Source organism: Penicillium soppii (assembly GCF_028829465.1).
Source record: "Penicillium soppii strain IBT 18220 chromosome Unknown utg000004l, whole genome shotgun sequence".
Taxonomy (NCBI): domain Eukaryota; kingdom Fungi; phylum Ascomycota; class Eurotiomycetes; order Eurotiales; family Aspergillaceae; genus Penicillium; species Penicillium soppii.
This window is the reverse complement of record NW_026643234.1, coordinates 4,488,890-4,508,191: the sequence shown is the minus strand read 5'-3', so window position 1 is coordinate 4,508,191 and position 19,302 is coordinate 4,488,890. Positions and strand designations below refer to the sequence as shown.

The window sequence follows — 19,302 nt, the reverse complement described above, 5'->3', positions numbered from 1 at the left end:
TTCACATTGGTCAGAAGCTACGGTTTAGAACAAAGGACAATACGATTTAAACCCTTTTTTATGCCATTGAAATTGATACACGTTTCAAAGATAAGATTTTGTACACGGCGGAGTAGGGCCGCCCCTATCAATTTACGGAGCATTTTCGTAAGACTTCAAAGCGGCCGCGAATTTATATGTTCTCTCTATAAGGTCTCGTGTTGTAAAGCTTTCCCCTCAATATTTGCCAACATCTATCTAAATAACCCGATCGACAATAACTTTGCTTTTGACGGCAGTTCAATCCGGAGGGTTTGACCAGTTTTGGGCTGATTTGATACTTGAGGTGTTCGGTGAAAAACCCAGTATTATGGCGGACATAAATCCATATGCAGCAAGATTATGTATAGAGCATTGTATAGTGTTTTGGTAGTGCATTGGCTATCTTCATTCGTCAAAACTCATAATCAGATATGCGAGAGACATCTGTTACACAAGGTGTCCAAAAGCTTATGTTGTGGGCCCTATGGAGGAACGCATACTCTTGATATTATTCAGCTAAGGGCCCTTATTACTCGGTCATATGCAGTAAGGGGCACTTTGAGGGGGGGGGGAATTGATATATCTATTTGTTACAGATCAGTGCATAGCGAGGCTGTGTCCGCAGAGGACAAGGGTCGTCATGGCGAAATTCAAATACACTGGACATTAAATTTTTTTTAATGAAAGCCTCTGCATTGAAAAATACAGTTCCCTCTGAGCTCTCAAAAAAAGGTGATTAGATCAACACACTAGTGCTTTTCTTTTCTTCAATTTTCCAACTTCTCACACGCCGTGCCTTCCTTCTGCTTCATCCCCTTTCATCCTCACCTGGACAACTGCAGCCAATTTACTCATCATCGAATCCCACATAGCCTTTCAATGTCACTGATACTTTTTGCTTCTACTGGCCTATTCGTCATCGTCCTCTGGTACTCCTTGCGACGAAAAAAGGACTTACCACTCCCTCCCGGTCCACCACCGCTCCCTATCATTGGAAATGGGCATCAAACTCCGTCTATCAATGCATGTAGAACATATCAAAACTGGCACAAGACCTACGGACCTATAGTGGCACTGCGTTACGGTCGGAAGGATGTAATTTCTATCGGATCCCATGAAGTGGCGCGAGACCTCCTGGAAAAGAAAAGCAGCATTTATAGTTCCAGGCCCCAGTTCATCATTGCAAGTCAATGTATTGCAAAAAATCTTCATACTGCATTGCTCCCGTACGGCCCTAAATGGAGAAACCATCACCGAATCCAAGCAAGCTTCCTGAAACTTGACTTATCAACCAATTACCGCGATGTTCAGGATATGGAGAGCAAACAGCTGATCCACGATCTCTTGACAGATGGTAGCTTTTGTTCCCATTTCCGGCGCTTTACTTCAAGTGTAATGTCAACCATGGCGTACGGCCAGCGCATTGAGAGTCCGAATGCCAAGGTCATCAAGGAGTTAGCGGCTTTGACAGAGAGCTGGCTCGGCTCTATCAATTCCAGTCAGAGTGTTATGGTCGAGCTGTTTCCAGTGCTGAACTACTTACCGCGAATATTCGCTCCCTGGAAGCGGAAGGGCGATATTGCCCATGAGTTGACCATTGCTCTTTACAAAAAGAACCTGTTTGATGGACGATCAAGTCCGTCCTGGAACTGGGTGCAAGCGTCTCTCAACATGAAAGAGTCAAAAGGGTTGTCAGATAATGAGATGAGTTATATCATCGGAGTTCTCTGGGAGGCGGGCACCGATACGACAGCTGGGGCCTTGAAAGTGTTTGTGTTAGCTTGTTTGACTTTCCCGGAAACCATGAAAAAGGCCCATGCAGAATTGAACAAGGTCGTTGGGTTGGATCGTCTCCCTTCGTTTGAGGATATGGAAAATTTGCCCTATGTCAATGCGCTGGTTACCGAATGCCTGCGGTGGAGGCCCCTCACTCCCTTAGGGTTTGCCCGTGTTGTGTCCGAAGACGATGAATACATGGGTTATCGTATTCCAAAGGGAGCGATGGTTATGCCTAACCACTGGACATTAGATTTAGATGAGTCTGTTTTCAAAAACGCCACAGAATTTCGTCCAGAGCGCTGGCTGGACGATCCGAATCTTCCCTTGGCTGCCTTCGGATTCGGCCGTCGGGGGTGCATTGGACGACATGTCGCTCGTAACTCCTTGACTATCTCCATCTCGCGCTTGATTTGGGCGTACGAAATTACTCATCAATATAAAGATGGAATTAAACAAGAGGTCGACCCCTGGAACATGGAGCAGAACATGACCTCCCCCCGCGGACTTCGAAGCCCTATTCCGCGTCCGAAGTCCAGAGCATGAGAGAATCATCATGCGCGAGTGGAATGCAGCTGAAAAGAATCCAGAGGCCATCATGAGCTACATCCATTCTCTCGCGCTCTAGACAGTTTATGCTGTCAGGCTTGGTTACTTGCAAGGGCTTATATGCCGGCGGAGAGGCTATTCAGTTATCTGATCGTTTTTCTCGCTATCTCGCGGGTGCCACCGGTGGTTTAACACGATGAGATATTTGCTAGTGCCATCTAGCGACTCAATCTCTACAAATTACTCTTGAGCAACTTGATGCTACGTGATTCGAGGGTGCCAGCTTCCTGACATCTAAGGCTCATTGCTCGGTACTGGCAGCACACAAAAATGAAGATGATTGCTGCGTTGAAATTTTGTGATATGCAGCTTGGAAACCCATAACCGGGTCGTCGAACTGCGGCCACCGCCTTCGCGGTGTCAGGTGGCTGGGTTCGACGACCCGGTTATTGAGTTATGTTCATGAAATCGTGCAGCGCTTTTTGTTAACCACCCGACCTGAAATTTAAATGTTTTGATATGAGCTAATCCGGAACCATGAGAATGAAAATGCTAGGATAGAACAAGAAATGAACTATGGGAGAGAGATCAAAAGGGATGAATTTTAGTAAGTAAAGAACGTGGAAGCCAAATTTAATGGTTGACTGGCGACTAGATGAGTCAATAAGAAGGCATCGTTATAATTCAGAAATTCAAGCACGAAGATACCAGCACTCAAGAAGCGTTGAAACTTTCCCCACCGCTTTCAGTAACGGCTTGATTAGCTTCGTTCAACCTTGCAATAACATCTTCCCGTATAGGCGATCGTATCTCGAGCATGGATATATTGAGGGTTTGTCGCTTCATGGACCCATTAATCAAGGACTGGTTGCCGTAGCTTACAGAGGGTTCTGCCGGTTCTTTCACAGTTTTTTCCATCGCGGCCATCTTTTCTTCCATCGCGTCTAATCTCGCCAACACAGAAAGACCTTGGTTATTTCCCATGGTAGATTTTGTATTAGGGGATGGATTAGGGGGAGTATGGAAGTGAGGAAGGAGTAAAGAGTCATGCGGCTTTTCAGCCCTTGAGAATTAACTGATGGCGTATGTAAGTCAGGAAGAAGTTGGGGTGAACTAAGCAAGAGAGAAGCAAGAAAGAAGGCTATAATGACGGCTGCAGCCGTAAGACGGCATTAATTTGTTTCCAGTAGGTACTTGTCTCATCGTTCCAGTGACGTAAACATTGCCTGGGTTGCAGGCAGTTCTAATTATTTACTGACATCAGATCGGTTCGTCTCGATGTGACGACAGCGAGTTGACGGTTCTCGCTCTCGGTTTCCACATATTTAGAATTGCAGTAAAAAATACATATGTAAGTACATGTAAGTAAGAGAAGTTATAGGCCCCGGTTCGACCTTGTCTGGCCCACATCACCCATACATGACTAGACTCGGCTTCCGCATTTTATTATACCCTGGCATGTCCTATTCTACAGATTAATTGGCGTTTCCAGCTTATCCCATATTATGGCGTTGGCTAATATGCAACGTCCTTGTTATCGGATTGAATTAGAGCCCAACGGCGGAATCTGCTCATACACCAAGGATATCAGTGACGTCGTTCTATGCTTGCAAGAGGGCAGATAACTATTCAAACTGCGCTGTGGAGGCCGTCAAGTCTACACGGACGCCCTGCATGGAGCGTGGATCCAATGTCCAAAGACCGTCGGTAGCAAGCGAGTAAGAGAATCGCAGAAGTCATCGTCATCATCACTTGCAGAAAGACAGACGCGAGAAAGCTTGCAGAAGCTCTGGCCAACCTGCCAGTTCAAAAAGCCAGAAGATAAATAAGAAGTTCAATAGGTTAAAAGGACATATAATAAGATCCATCAAATTGGATCTAGAATTCCATGTCAATGGGGTAAGAAAGCAATCTCAAGATCAGCGTTCCCTATATCTCTTTTCACCTCTCTTTTTGGAGTATAAAGATCATATTTTACCATACGCGTACTCTACAGGTATCCATGTACAGTAGTAAGGTAACGCATCTCAATGTATATAGGCGGCTATCTCCTGCTGCTTGTACAATGGTTACCTTAGGCCACCGTCTCAAGTAGACACATTTACATTACTGACTATACTCTTCTACTTTGGGATGTCTTCTTCATATTTAACTATCTCCAATCCCAGACAGTGTGAAATCATTGTTTCAAGTTCACAATTTTGATTGAACGTTGCAACTGCAGAGTAAAGAGCCTGAAAAACATGCCAAAAACACCATGGGTATCAAATGTAGAACGCAATCCGAGGAAAACCCTCAAGAAATAATCCCCAATCGTCCCTCCCAGCTATCATCCTCGGACTTAACCTTCCTCCTCTTCTCATTCCTTATCCGTCTCTTCTCCTCCCTCTCCTTCGCATCCGCCTCCTCCCTCTCCTTTAGCCTCACCCCAAGATCAAGCTGCCAAGCTTTCCTCTCCTCCTCCTCCAACTGCCTCTTCCGATGAGAAAGCATCCTCAACCTCAACCTCACATCCTTAACCCCAGCCCTCTTCACCTCCCCACTCTGCCCCGTAGCAATCAAATGCTGCTTACTATTCAAGTGCTCGACAAGCTGCAAATTGTCCTTGAATGTAAGATCACAGTCCTTGCAGTAAAAGCCCGCACCAGGGCCCCGCTTGCCAACGCTCGATCCGGCAGGCACAAGCATCGTCTTGCCAACCATCGACGCGACATCGAGCCGTTTGTTGCGCGCCGTCGTCTCCTCCAACGTGCTATAGTCGACCGGGGCGTGGTACTTTTTGCCCAGTAGCTTTGCTTCGTAGCGCGCTTTGCCTTCTGCTTTGCGTTTGGCTTCATCGTCGGCGGCTTTTTTCGTGTATTCTTCTCGGTCCCAGGTTTTGCGGAATGCTGTGTCGGATACGGGCGTGCCGTAGGAGTTTGGGTTTGACATTTTCGTGGTCGATTATGAGATTTGGGTTGGAGGATATAGCAAGAGGTTGCATGGGTGGCGATCTCTAAAAGTTGAAGCTTTGAGACCGATAATTATGGTTATGTAAGCGTGTTGCGGCCGCAGTTACTATGGGGCCTGGAGCGCCCGAGGTAATAGTTAAACAATTTATTTAAGTATGTTGCTTCCAACGTCCAATGTACCTAGGTACGTAGATTTGCTTAATTGATTCGGTTTAATTCCATTCATTGTATTCAGCAATTCAAAGTATTTGCAATTCTAATGACTTATTTCCTTCGTTGCATCCCATCTCATAAACTTCTTCAATCCATCATGTACGCCATGAATGTACAAAAGCTCAAAAACCAAAACGCCAACAATGCCATGATTAAATTGCTGGTCCAAAGGGACAGTGTATAATGCAGTCTCCCAATCAAGGTCTGCATGCAATAGTGTTGAACGTGGATATATCGCTGTCAGCAGTCTAACGCATAATCTGACTCAGTAAAACATTCGCAAGGCGGGTATCTATGGCGCAGAGAAATGCCGGAGTCAAATATCATAGCGAAGTGTATGTTCAGGGGTTGTGGGGTGATTTGGATCGGATCGGCAGGGAGGTCGTGGAGAGCTCGGTTGCTTCGAGGGGTTTCTCGACGATGGGGAAAAATTGCTCTTCCCCGATGGACTCTTCGCCGAGTTCGACATCGCCTTCCACTGACTCGATTATCGAACCGACAGGGTTTGATACGGCGACTGAGTCCTGGGACATGTAGCTTGCGCCGAGGTCTTCGTCGGCGCCATCAGCCTCATCAAGGTATTCACTCCCTTCGCCCTCACTCAGTTCATCTTCGTAGCCGTCTTCATCTCCATCCTCATCGGCCGCATCTTCATCGACATCATCCTCATCTTCATCTTCTTCTTCATCTTCACTATCGGTTGAAGAAAAGTCATCAAGCTCATTTGGTGTATCTCTCCAGTATGTGAAGTCAGTGTATTCCTCGCCTCCGGACTGCACGAGGAGACTGGTTGGCGGGAAGAAATGATCGAGCAGCTCTTGCATGGTCACATAGCTGCTCTTGTATTTGTTCAGGCTGAGCAAGTCCAAAGAGACTTCGGCATTTGAGTTGATTGTGAAAATCCGAGTAGATGGAATATTAACAGAGCGGTAGCTCAAAGCATCAGTCAATCGATTTCCAAACCCAGCGTAGAACGGATTCTCCTTGCCACAGAAGAGATTGAGAATGTCTCGCAGACATGCCATCTTGAAGACTTCTGGCTTTCGCAGGTAGATCTCGCGCCGTAAAGCCGCCATTGTGCGATCGGGACTGCAGATAACTGGACCTCTTGGTAGTCTGTACCCATCTTGGCAAATGCCATTCAGATAGGCTCTTGTTGTATCTGTCTGACCAACAGATCGACTGGTGAGATACATAATGTTGTACCCATTGTTGACGATATCGGTGTACAGCTTGGCGACTCCTGCATGGGTCCAGTCGCGTCCAATCATGTTAAGCACATGGCCAAGTGCATCCGACTTGGTGATAGTTCCGTCAATGTCAGAAATCACGATCGGGGTGTTGCCATTCCACAAATACATGTTTGCTGTGCAAATTGCTCTGTTGACACTGAACGACATAGTGTTGGCACCGGGCTTTAGCTGCAAGGCCTTGAGTTGATCGCTGGTCAAGCGGAGAGTCTTCGCATACTGGCGAGTTTCAACCTCGAAAGAATCATGCAAAGGCGAGTGCGGGGGTGTAGGGAATCCAGGTTGAACATCTGATTTAGTTCGGTGGTGGCGCGAAACCATGGATGGCTCCAAGACGGCATGCTCACCTTCGCTGTGGTAGCCCGGGTCAGAGATAGCATCATCGCTCATCGCAGTGGTTGGTCGCATCGAGTTGAGGGTGGCTCTTCGATCAGCCAGCTCCTTCGATTCTTCGCTGCTGTATATCCACAGGTTGCCGTGCTCGTCGGCTCCAATTAGTGCGCCGATATCGTTATCTCCTTGAAGCTCCTCGGCGAGAATTTTCCGCGCAACGACCTCCGCACGGAGTGCGTCTTCGTCGTTGCTTTTGTAGCCGGTCATATCCAACATCAAATCGCCTGTCTCGGTAACATGCGATGGAATATTGGAACCAGACAGCTTCTTTGAAAGTGAGATGGCACGAGATACCGCTTCCTCTGGAGAAAGAGCTGGACTACGGGAACGCCTTGCTGATTCACGATCAGTTTGAGGAGAATCTTCAGTTTCATTTGCCGAATGACCTGTCAAGGAGTGGCGCGGGGAAGTGGTTGTAAGCACGTTGTCGGAGGTTGTATGACCGAGTGGCGGCTTGGCACCCAGCGAGCCATGCCGTGAATGTGTCAGGTTTGATTCATCGGGGGAGCGCGATAGTGGGGTAATCATTCCTGTATTGCTAGTCAGTAAAGGCATACTCGTATCGACAAAGGGACCGATGTGTGTCATACCTAAATCCGTGTTGGCTCGCATCTTGTTAGGTGGCATCGCGATCTCCGGCGGTGTCTTCGCGCCTTCCGACAATGCATCACCACTTCCTTTTTCTAGATCGAAAAAGTCGGGTTCCTGTAACGAAGGCGGAAGATCTGGTTCACTCTGGGCCCTTGGGCTGGCCGCTGGAGACACCAAGGGCGAAGTCTGTAACGATGCGGGGATCTCGTCGGTCGTCTCAAAGACAAAAAATGCCTCACCCCCTTCTCCAAGCTTCATAGCATACTGTTGTTTCAAGCCGTTGACCTTGAACTCCACCTTCTTCTCAAACGGACGCAAGAGCGAAAACTTGCCAAACCGGACATGGAAGGGCGAACATGCGAGGGTGCCTTGCAAGAGAACAATGAATCAGTATCGTTTGCAGATGCCAACTCTCGCAGAACTGAAATTACCATCTTCTTGCTCAATGACAATGACATCAATAGCCCCGCTGAGGGTGGCCGGGTTGATTGAATTCCATGTCTTGGAGACGGAACCGCTGATGCTCCGGACGTACTGCATCCCTCCAAATGGTGTCTAGCACCTTTCACAACGAAAGAATTTCCAATACAAAGAATATGAGAGAGCAAAAAAAATGCAGAGGCGAAAAGAATGGTGTCAAAGAGAACTGAGACAGGTTTTGAGGAATCGGAGGTTGGAGTGCCGCCTTCCAAAGGGCCGGCCCATGTGACACTTTCAGTCGACAATGACTCGCATTACCAACACGGGACTTTTGATAACAACGAGTTGAATTATTAGAATATTGTACACTTGAGAATGGCAGAAACAGAGAAAATCTCAAATATGAGGCGATTTCTTCCTTACTTTCAGGCCAACATTTGTTGGTTTCGTCAACATTTCAACCTTCGCCCGCACCCCAACATTTTTTGTTACGTCAGCACAGAATACCGAGGTCCCTCCCGGAAGTGGATACTCGATCTCTGCTGTTCCTGTGCCGTTTCATCTGGCGGAACTTTGGCGGTTGCACGTACTTTTTTGCGCTCAAATGCAAATTTTGAGGATGGTGACGAACATCCACCTGGAGTAGGTGGTTTGAACCGAGACGAGACCCACTCTAACATGAATCTGTACATTCGGACCATGGGATAACAGTGATGATTCTGTAGAATTGGTGATAGCAAGTCCAATAATCGATGGAACTTGATTGTCTTCAGTGCTACTAGTACTTCAAATCAAATTTTCCAAGACAGTAGCAGCTATACATGCAACGTTAGCCATTGATACTAGTAGATAGTTTCTAGCCAAACGAGGAAGACACACTGCAAGTTTCTTCCGAATCTTCGAAACTCAGGACTAACTCATACGAGGCGTGAAGGTCAGGAACATCTCTCTTCTCAATTTCCTCTGAATTCATCAGGGAATGATTACACTCATCGATACCCGTTCTTCTGAATTCGAAAAGCCTTGATGGACACAATTCTTAAAAAGAAAGCTCGCTCGGTTGAAATCAGAGATATCGGTACAGCATGATGAGCTCTTCTGGCTGAATGGGAGACGTCTTGAAGTCAGTAAGCTTTACCGTTACCCGCCCTGTAGAACTTGCTTTCATAGGTGGCCATCTTTCCTAAAATGACAGTGTTGTCTCTATGGTCAATGGTCGACATGTTACTGTTGTTTCATCAGTGGTTTCTGTGCAGTCCAGGCTTTTCTTGCTATACGGCCTGGAAAGTAGCAGACCAATAAGGTGAAGTGGGGCTGGAGGCTATGCCAAGTAACACACTTCGTATAAAGACCCTATCATATATCGCCAATAACTGAGGAGATGTCGATCTGCTTCGTATTCTGAGCATTCTGACTATTTTGAGTGTCCAAAATCCACATTTGAAGAGAGGCAGGGGAAACTAATTCCCCCAAGTTTGCTTCCGACTCTAAGACATAATCACGGAATAGCTGACTTGCATTTAGGGAGGTTATCTGTACCAAACCGTAGCAGTCAGATATAAATGTCAGAATTATTTCCTGATAGACATACAACTTACCAGTGTTGCAGTTAGAGCTTGTATAGTAGCCATTGATATAGCACCCCTCGTCAACATTCCAATCCCAGGTGCTTCAAAGACACAATAAGCCTAAGCAAAAACGTGAAACAAGCAGCAGACTCACCAATTTCCTTTATAACAGTCTCCAACCGCGTAGCACGTGTAATCCGACTTGAAGCCATTCTGTAGTTTGCCCCAATACTCTCCATCGAGCCGGGGTTGTCGGCGGCAGTTTACCCAGCCACCATTGTCACCATGGCTGACGACAGTACACACTTGTTCTTTGCGCTTAACAAGGGGGTTGGCAGTAGTGGCCAGAGGGAGAAGTAGACCAAGAAGAGTGTAGATGCCGAGCTGCATTGTGATGAAGAATTTGTCTCAAGTTTGTATATAAGATCTTAGTGAATAGAGATGAAAAAAGAAGAAAGGGATTTGGGGAGGCAACGCAACCTAATATAGCAGGGAATTGCAGCCCAGACGGACAAGACCCCGTGTTTGGCTTTTTTTTCAAACCCTAGTTCAATCGGTTCGTATTATGCAGAATTAAGTGTCATTCAAATCCAGCGAGCCGCGTTTCACATCATTATGAATTACATGCCAAGATACTGTTCGAACACATACTCAATAACAGTTGTATGAAGTCAGTGCTATCCAAGATTTCTCCTACTCCTACGTAAACGCAACCATCCATTTATTATGACTATACATCCAAGCAAGAGAAAGCACCCAGGGGTATCGTCGAGACGAAAGCGTTGAGAATGCCATGTTGCAACTTCGCTAGAGCTTTTTCCTCCAGCGAGTTTCCAAAAGTCGTACCAGAAACCAATGTCCTGGCACGAGACAAGGTAATCTGAACGCCAGCATTCATCTGGTTCCTGATAGAGTCGGTTAAGATGGAATTTTGCTTTGGTCCTTCTAATAAGTCTGCCACTGTCAACCTCGGGTCCGTTTTCTTGCCCCCAATCGGGATAGCATTTTAGACTCCCCACAAAATTTGTGCCGTTGATTTGAAAACTACCCTAGCAGCTAGGCTGAGGTTTACTCTAGCGGCAGCGACGATTAGGACCCCGGCTAGGGTGGAGAACTCTCTTCTATCACTCTGATTTACCTCCGACGTCAGATTCTATGCTTTGGTGGGGTACATGCGCATACCAAGTGGAATGTCGAGGGGACCATGTAAGATCCTTGGTGCTTCAGATCGGAGATAGGGTGTGCGAGATAGATCCGATCCGATCCACCTTGAACTTAGCCGGTTCAACGTTCTAGAAACGCGGGTGGCGGGTAGTGGGTCTTTTTAAGGGCGAACCAGTATTTCGAGGCTACGTTACGAATATCGGTTGCATATATCGAGAATCTCACGCGAGGTGGAAGGATAAAAGGCCGTGAAAGGTTTCGAGTAAGACGCAAGCAAAAGTAAATTAGATTGAAATCCGTTTTGGCCACTTATTTCTTGGGCACTCGACTCAGACGCCCTGGAAGTTGGTTGATCATCACTAGATCATCCCTTACGGGATGTCCAACATCAAAATACATACCATCTAATCGACGAGCTCTCCGCTCATCCCCAGGTTATATTGGGCCTAGGTATGAGAAGCCGTATTATCATCAAAGAAGTGTGTCCAGTCAGAGAATGAAGAGCTGACCAAGTTCAATGTATCATCTGAAGATATGTCAAGCGACAATCTCGAGGAACTCTTGTCAGATAGAAAGCAAATAGTTTTTCACAAAGCGTGGGTATAGCCAGTAGTCACCTAAAGGAGGAGATGGAAATTATGTCAGAGAAGCTCAAGGCCCTTTGGGAGACCACTGAGAAAGAGGGGCCCGAACATGGACACAGAATGGCTGATGCTTCGCTACGAGAGGAAGACATCGCGGATTGCAGAACGCAGTTAACAGATTTGATTCTTAGAGGTACTATGTCCACTGACTCCCTCAAGTCATTCGACGCCACCGATGTTGTAGCACATAACGCATCCTCAAGCTCATTGATGAATGTGCAGAAGCGATTGATACAGGCAAATATCATCAGAAGGAGTAGGATCGAATTTGATACACTCTCGATGAGCTTATCACGTTCAATGGTCAAGCGCAGCGGCAAAACTGACCCTAGTTATCTGGCCTCGCCCAAACCGAACTCCTATGGGATAACATGACACAGTGTCCATCCTGTACTGAGATATTGTCGGTAAGATGTTTGGGGACCACTACAGATCCAGTTATGTTATCGTAGCTCTGTGTTAATGAATATTCTAGACTGACTGGCGCATTAGAAGATGCATGTTGATCAAGACATATCTCCATATTTGTGCGTCTCCGAAAATTGCCCGGATTCAGATATGTACATAACGTCCAACAATCTCTTCGAGCACCTACAAAGTGGGCATGGCAGTCTCTGCTGGGTTTGCCAGTTGTGCTCACAATGTGCCATCTTTGATAACAAAGGGACTCACATGAAAGGAAACCATGGAACCTCTCACCTATCCTTCATGTGAACATACCATTAGAATATTATTTTAAAAATTAATAATAATACTAGACTTATGATAAGTACATGGTTTAGTTACACGTTGGCACCTCGGCACGCTACTGCGCGGAAATATCCAGGATCAGCCAATGGAATCTGGACACATGGCCTGAAAGTGAGACAGACTGAAAGAGGCTCTTCCCATAAAGAAATACATTGGCAAAACATCCTTCGGATGTTCCCAAAATCTTCGAATCAGTTCAGTGTATTGAAGCTGTTCGATAACTACCTCTCTTCATATTGATTTGATTGGACAAATGGCATCAAAGTGAGTACTATCATTTGAAGGACCAATCCACCCAGGAAAAGGTAGATAAGAAGGCGTCAATATCAAAGAAAATCCTTTCACAGAAACTCACTAAAAGTCTCGAAAGTACTATGCATAATGAATTTGACGACATTGCTATCGTGCGAGGAACAGTGGACGACGTGCCGGCGGTCCTCCATCTCCTAGATACCGCAGTCAAATGGCTGGTGTCGCGTAACAGAACTGGGCAGTGGGGAGAAGCACCGTTTTCGGAGAATCCACAACGCGCTGAACAACTCCAAGAATTTGCAACAAGCGGCCTTGGCCTTTGGCTCGCCATCAAGGTTACTGATGGCACGCCAGTGGACCAGGATCAACCCTCAAATATACGCCCTCAAACTATGAATGGAGAAGCTTCAGGGTCCATCGTAGGAGCGCTTGCTGTTGGGGAGAAGATGCCTTACGTGGCAGCTATCTCAGAGCCTGAGCTTTACGTGCGCTTATTGGTCACAGATCGAAAATCCGCTGGTAGCGGGATTGGCAAACGCCTTTTGGAACATGCTCGTAATCTCGCCTACGGAGCTGGAGTCTCATTGCTACGGGTGGATTGCTATGCAGGTGGTGACGGCAGATTGGTCCAATATTATGAGTCTCAAGGATTCAAGCGATTCGAAACATTGACTCTTAAAGGAGACTGGCCTTGTCAAGTACTTTCTCAGCGTTTACATGAGGTGAAGGGAGAGTAAATTGTATTGATCTTCTTATTTCTCAGGCTTATTTAGTAGCTCCGAACTGCACTGCGACATTAATTGGCGACAGGCGGGGAAACAGAGAAGGAAAAGAGGGAAAGAATGAGCTGTTGTTTAGTTTGGTTCGCTCTATGTTTCAATCCTTGGCATCTTGTTATATTACCCCTCTCAGGCACGATCGCATAGAAGCTCCGACCATAACGGAAATTTGGGGGCTTTGCTGGTATCTGAAGAAGCATTCATTCATTCAGCAGCTCTGGATGTCCATGCAATATTGCAAGTTGATCATGACACAAAGCTCCCATACTTGGAACCCGTCATTGATCGACGTGTCGACAAACAGGCCTTTGATGTCGCATAGACTCGGATTGGACGCGGCACATTTATATTACACATTATCTCCCCGAGAGTGCCTGCTCAATTTATATAACCAACCTGAGTGAACACCTATGGGGTGAGTGACCAATGGAGGCGAGTAACCGGCAGATAACACGGTTTCCACAGTCAAATTGTCTAACGAGATATCGCTCGGTCTTGAGAACCGTGCTAGGCTGTGTGATGTTGCACCCGTTGTGATTAGCCTTTCTTCTTGTCTGTTGTCTTGGGTGAAATCAAAGCGTTCTATAGCCTTGGAGGGCCCATCCAACCAATCAAATGGGCTTGTGGTTTAGTGGTATAATACTCCCTTAGCATGGGAGTGGTCCGGGGTTCGATTCCCCGCGAGTCCATTATTTTTGCTCCCATGGCTGAATCTTTCTAGGTAGATAATACAGGTGTGGTCGCTTAATTTATGGTTTGGGAAGAAGAAGTAACTACTTGGACTAGTGTGGGTTCAATAAACAGTCTTTGGGAAACGATCTACGAGGTGTATGCGGGGGAATGCATGCAGATATTAATCACCTCTTTTCTCTCTCTTTTTCTTTTCAATCTCGTTTGTTAGCTCTCAATGCTTTTAGATTATCGACTATCTCGTCTTCCTAATTTCGTAGTTTTGTGAATCTAAGAATGATATAATTCCGAATATTGGATGATACGTCAGTGACTTGATCTAGCTTTGCAGGTTATTTAGATTTTCTTTAGTTATCCCTCACTTCTACTTAAGACAAAATACGTTTGTTGGTAATGCTACATCCAAGTAAGTTATTTACGTCGAGTTCTCTCAAGACCCTATCACTAAGGTGAGTTCATCAAAAATCTCAAAAAAGAGCAATGCTAATATTATAACATTGAGAGTCTGGGGCGAGACTGTGACTATTGCCTTGTGATAAAGCGGGCTAATCCCATTCTAGAATCTGCACATGTTATTTATTCCGTGTGGGCTCAACCGTGTTTTTATGTCAAGCGCCAGAGGGACATTCTGATTGTGGTTAAAATATTTTTAGCGTAAGAGCAAGTCCGCAACTGGGAAGCTGAAATCCCGCAAGATGACATAAACACTTTCAATAGTGGTGACAAGGCACAAAAGGCTATCCCGGAAATGGTCACCTGGGGGAGAAAGCACAAAGAAGGCAAAGAGGACCTGGACCGTTTCAATCTGGACAAGAACCCGGCAAATTTGTCTCAAGTTTTCGAACAATGAGCAAGCTCTCTCCAGATACTTATTGTGCAACCACGCGAAATGGCTACCAGCACAAGTAACCCCGCCAAAATGTGCCTAGTCAGGGTACACTTCAATTCCTCCCAGTTTGCAGTTAGCCGTTTAGCCTCAGCAAGGATTTTTCACTCTCTGTAAAACTCATTCTGTCTTGAAAGTTTTTGCTTCATCTTCTTCCAGCCAACTCTTCCCAATTTGTGCGCGTCTATGCCCGATAGCCGATATGTGGTTTGATCGAAGTATAACGCAGATTGTCACGAGGGTTGCTGCAATTATAGACAGTTCTGGGGGAGGTTGGGCATTTGGCGCTGAGGTCCTTGGTTGCTAGGAGTACTAGGGGCGTGAACACGGATGAAGTAGTCCAGCAAGACATCAGAGCACTCTAAAAAAAGGAAAGATCAGTTAGAATTTCACATTATGAAAACTTATGTTCAAACTTATATTTAAGGTCCATGAAAGCTTGATCAGAGTTTCCATGGACTCAAATGTGAAATATCGGCGAATATAGCAAACCTAGCACATATGATCATACGTATGTGGATATAGCCACGGGTTCTACTAGAGTCACATGGTGTGTTCAATCCCATCCTCTCTCATTGACCTCTTTCTCTGAAATGGGAACTTTTGATTTGTAAAGAAAGGGAGGTGTGCGTCTAGAAAGTATGGTGACATTTCATAGTCAGTTAGTCTGTCTAGGCTTTTTTTTCCTCTCTTTTAACCGGTCTTGTTTTTCGGATCTTCCTAAAGTTCTTTCGAGATAGCAGCTGAAAATCCGTCTTCTAAAGAAAACTTCCGATATGATTTGTTTCTAGTACGGAGTAGAGTGGATGTTGGGGAACACCTCGGCAAAAGTTACCACTCAATTTGGACTAGCGGCCGATCTTTATACGCGCTAACCTACAAAATTAGTAGTCACGTGGAGCCTATCCCACCCGCCGAATTGAAGGCATTTGCGACCCTGTCAGTCCCTTATCCCGCTGCCCGCGTCCATGGGTATCTGACGCTGGGATGTATGAGCCGCTTTACTTTGCATTCGACGCTTACCCAGCAGTGGTTCCCCGTGTTCGAGTCCGAGGTGTTATGGCACTCTTCCTTGCCGTTTCGATCTTATGGGCTCTGATCTGGTGAGTCCTTTGTTCTGCCATTCGTGTTATTCGGCTGACCCATTCGTCTAGGCTTCTTTACCGTGCGTGGCAGGTCTGTCAAACTTCAAACGAGGTCTTGGTAGAAAAGCTGGGTCTCGACATTCCTCCGCCGCCAGAAGTCACTCTCGAAGAGATCACAGCCCGTGAGATCCGCCTTGCTTGGAAGCAACCAGACTTTCACAACTCAATACATAAGCATATCATCCAGGTCAACAATGTTAAAGGTAAAGCTATTCGACAACTTTCTCTAGAAATTGGCATACTAACGGTGTCTAGTCGGCGAATCCAAACGAGCCGAAACGGCAGTTGAGATTTCGAATTTGATACCTGGAAACATCTACCACATTTGCGTTCTTTCCCTCAGTGCCGCCAATTTCCAAACACCAAGTGCAATCCTCCATGTCCGAACGAAATCTCTTCCGCTTTCTCAAACCCAGCAAAATGGCACCCCCGGAGGTCCAGTTATTCGCGCTTCGATTCCCCGGTCTACGGTTGGATTGCCTGCGCCCTCTGCCCCGATCATGTCTCGCGAACACAGCACCGGCCAACTGCCAGGCAAACGCCCTTCAGCCGGACGGAAAATTTCTCCCGCGGCTGGAACGCTAGACGCTGCGCACGGCAATTTCGAAGAAACTTTCAAGAGCAGGGCGAAAACTGCCAAGGATGAGACTTTGGAGCAGTTAGCAGACCGATTGAAGGCATTGCAGCATGAGAACGAGAGCTTAGAGAAGCAAGGGATAGAGGAGGAAGACGAGCATATCGGATTACTGAAGGATCTGGAAAAGCAACGCAGTGAACTAAGAAAGCGTGTCAGGGAGAAGGATGAGGCCAGCGGCGATTTGAAGAAGCATGTCTACAAGCTGGAAAGCGTCAACCGAACGGTGCAAGGCGAAAAGTCAAAACGCATGCGGCTACTTCAACAGAAGGAGGCGGAGCGCAAGAAGCGCAAGAACGAAATTCTAAGATGGCAAGAAAAAATTGCGCAAATGAATTCCGACGCCGAGCAGGCGAAGGATGATAAGACAAAGATCGAAGAGGAAGGAGCCGAACGCGCAGATGAAGTCCGAGCAAAGATCGCCAAGGAGCAGTCGGAGATGAAGACACTTGATGATGAAATCCAGGACAAAGGAGGTCGGGTCAAGAAGCTCGAAGAAGAGAGAATGGGGCTGCAAGAAGGCGACAGTGAAGATGGCAAGGAACTGGATCGGATCGACAATGAGCGGGCTCGGCAATGGGAGCACAAACTAGGCAACCTGAATGCACGATATGCCACCTTGGTGAACCTTCATGCACAAGCCCAGCAGCAATATCAAGAAGCCCAAGAGCGGCTGAAATGGCTGACTGCTCAACGACCAGGCAGCTCAGGCCCCTTTGCTTTGCCGCCCCTGGACCTCGATATAACAAATAGTGCCACCATTCGACCTCGTCGCCATCGCAGCTCACTCGTCAGCAATGTCTCATCCCCTGTGAACTTCCCGGGTATCGAGCCTTCTTTCCCAGGTGGCGTCAGTTACAACCAGCCTACCCACTCGCCTACTTTCCCTCCAAGCTCAGCATTCTTCAACATTAACAATGGCATGGCACTTCCCGGCCTCAATGACCCCCCGGAGATTATGCGATCAGACTCAGAAGTCGCTTTCAATAACCCACAGATGAGCCCCCGTGCGGATGCTCTGTTGCCATCTGATCTCCTTGGCGATGAGGAATCGCCAGAATTCCCCCGAATTATGGCTCATCCGAGGTTTACAACTCTGGACACATCGAGCAACCCATTGGATAGCTTCGGCCACGGCCCGGTATCGCCTGTTTCTTCTGACGGCCGAGCCGGCAGCATCTTTGCAAGCCCACTTGAGAATCAAACCCGACAGGACGAACCCCAAGGAGTCCATTTGTCTGCTGCTGGGGATGCCCCGAAAAGTGCAACCCGAAGGCTTTCTGGGCTTTTCAACTTCCATCGACCCCGTGGAAAGACCCTGGCAGACGAATCGCCCATGCTGGGCACATTGAAACCTGGACAGAGTCAATCCTTCCCCCGCAATGTCGATGAGCTGGACCCAATCGGTTCTCGGCGACGACGATCAAGTTATACCGGGAATTGGGCAAACCCAATGTCCTTGTTCCCTCGGAGCAACACAACGGGTGTCACTATGGACAGCTCTTCCGACCATGCGCCTTCTCGCCGAGCCGCTTTCTCAAGTATCTTCTCATCCGGCAAGTTTGGCTTCGGCGGTGCTGGCACCCGTGGAAACCCCGACCTCAGCACCGGATATAATCAGTTTAGTCCTCGTCATGATCCCATCGACCCATCGTCTCTTCTCGGTGGCGTTCGACGAGGCTCTTTGTCTCCACGACCTTCATCTACGTCTTTTGACACACAGAACCAGCTTCCTCATCCCTCAACGGACAATCGCCACTTCGGGTGGCCATCCACTGAGAACGCTAGGCACCGCAATAGCCCGCTTGGATTCGATTGGGCCTCGCCACCAACTTGGTCTCGAGCTCCTTCTCGGCGTCCTTCAATCCAGTATGGGTCGTCGGGTCATCTTCCTTTGGGGCTGACCGGTGAACCTGATTTCGTGGAGGACACATTTGAACGTCATCATCGACCACTCCAGGCACCGATTGGCACTCGCCCGTCATCCTCTCATCGACCACTGACTCCAAAGTTGAATCCCGCTGCTCCGGCCTTCACTGCAGTTTTCACCGGCGAGAATTCGGACCGAGAAGGACAAAAGCGTGATGGCCCCGACAGTCCATTTGATACGCGTGAGTTCGAAGGATCACCCTCCGAGCCTCGCACATCCCGCTCCCTCTCCCACTTTACTGCTGATTCGTATGAGTCACTGGAGCGCATGCCATCCGGAACCTCCGTCGACAATGCGTCCAAAGAGTCTTTCATCCGCAAGATCACCCGCAAGGGTAGCTCCAGCAAATTCAGCTCATGGAAGGACCGCTCGGGACTGTTTTCCAAGAAGGACACGTCCTCGCAAGCCTCGCAAGGTGATATTGACGAGGACGCGGCCAGCGAAGCACAACTTGGCAAGAGCGTTGATAGCACTGTTTCAAGTGTTACATCTGCCGACCGTTCGACTCGCAGCAGCCTGGGCTTCTTTTCTCGCAAGTCCCGCCGCTCCGACAAGGCCAGTGAAACTAGCGAGCGTGCTAGTGAAACTGGCGACGAGGAGATTCGGGAGGAGGCTGAGACCTCGTGATTATGATGTATCTATGGGCCACCTTGGTTCTGTCCTTTCACTGTTCTATTTCCTTGATTCTGGAGTATC

General features: G+C 47.4%; 8 protein-coding genes across 8 annotated transcripts; 4 read left to right on the top strand and 4 right to left on the bottom strand.

The window, feature by feature from the left end:
• Positions 1-900: 900 nt before the first annotated feature.
• On the top strand, positions 901-2,425 carry N7529_005123 (cytochrome P450; the record flags this gene model as incomplete). Its single annotated transcript, XM_057240650.1, is given in 2 exon segments — positions 901-2,323; positions 2,337-2,425. 2 exon segments carry the CDS (start codon positions 901-903, stop codon positions 2,423-2,425), a joined length of 1,512 nt encoding a protein of 503 aa, XP_057099945.1.
• A 635-nt stretch (positions 2,426-3,060) lies between these two features.
• On the bottom strand, positions 3,061-3,330 carry N7529_005122 (uncharacterized protein; the record flags this gene model as incomplete). The annotated part of the gene is made up of 1 exon (XM_057240649.1): positions 3,061-3,330. One exon carries the CDS (start codon positions 3,328-3,330, stop codon positions 3,061-3,063), a length of 270 nt encoding a protein of 89 aa, XP_057099944.1.
• A 1,311-nt stretch (positions 3,331-4,641) lies between these two features.
• Positions 4,642-5,277, bottom strand: N7529_005121 (U4/U6-U5 snRNP complex subunit SNU23; the record flags this gene model as incomplete). The annotated part of the gene is made up of 1 exon (XM_057240648.1): positions 4,642-5,277. One exon carries the CDS (start codon positions 5,275-5,277, stop codon positions 4,642-4,644), a length of 636 nt encoding a protein of 211 aa, XP_057099943.1.
• Positions 5,278-5,851: 574 nt separating this feature from the next.
• N7529_005120 (putative lipin Smp2) lies at positions 5,852-8,284 on the bottom strand (the record flags this gene model as incomplete). The annotated part of the gene is made up of 3 exons (XM_057240647.1): positions 5,852-7,683; positions 7,744-8,112; positions 8,176-8,284. The coding sequence occupies 3 exons, from the start codon at positions 8,282-8,284 to the stop codon at positions 5,852-5,854; spliced, it is 2,310 nt and encodes a 769-aa protein (XP_057099942.1).
• Positions 8,285-9,882: 1,598 nt separating this feature from the next.
• On the bottom strand, positions 9,883-10,122 carry N7529_005119 (uncharacterized protein; the record flags this gene model as incomplete). Its single annotated transcript, XM_057240646.1, has 1 exon — positions 9,883-10,122. The coding sequence occupies one exon, from the start codon at positions 10,120-10,122 to the stop codon at positions 9,883-9,885; it is 240 nt and encodes a 79-aa protein (XP_057099941.1).
• Positions 10,123-11,534: 1,412 nt separating this feature from the next.
• Positions 11,535-11,915, top strand: N7529_005118 (uncharacterized protein; the record flags this gene model as incomplete). Its single annotated transcript, XM_057240645.1, has 1 exon — positions 11,535-11,915. The coding sequence occupies one exon, from the start codon at positions 11,535-11,537 to the stop codon at positions 11,913-11,915; it is 381 nt and encodes a 126-aa protein (XP_057099940.1).
• A 749-nt stretch (positions 11,916-12,664) lies between these two features.
• On the top strand, positions 12,665-13,279 carry N7529_005117 (GNAT family N-acetyltransferase; the record flags this gene model as incomplete). The annotated part of the gene is made up of 1 exon (XM_057240644.1): positions 12,665-13,279. One exon carries the CDS (start codon positions 12,665-12,667, stop codon positions 13,277-13,279), a length of 615 nt encoding a protein of 204 aa, XP_057099939.1.
• Positions 13,280-15,884: 2,605 nt separating this feature from the next.
• Positions 15,885-19,233, top strand: N7529_005116 (Fibronectin type III domain protein; the record flags this gene model as incomplete). The annotated part of the gene is made up of 3 exons (XM_057240643.1): positions 15,885-16,000; positions 16,052-16,245; positions 16,298-19,233. 3 exons carry the CDS (start codon positions 15,885-15,887, stop codon positions 19,231-19,233), a joined length of 3,246 nt encoding a protein of 1,081 aa, XP_057099938.1.
• Positions 19,234-19,302: the final 69 nt, after the last annotated feature.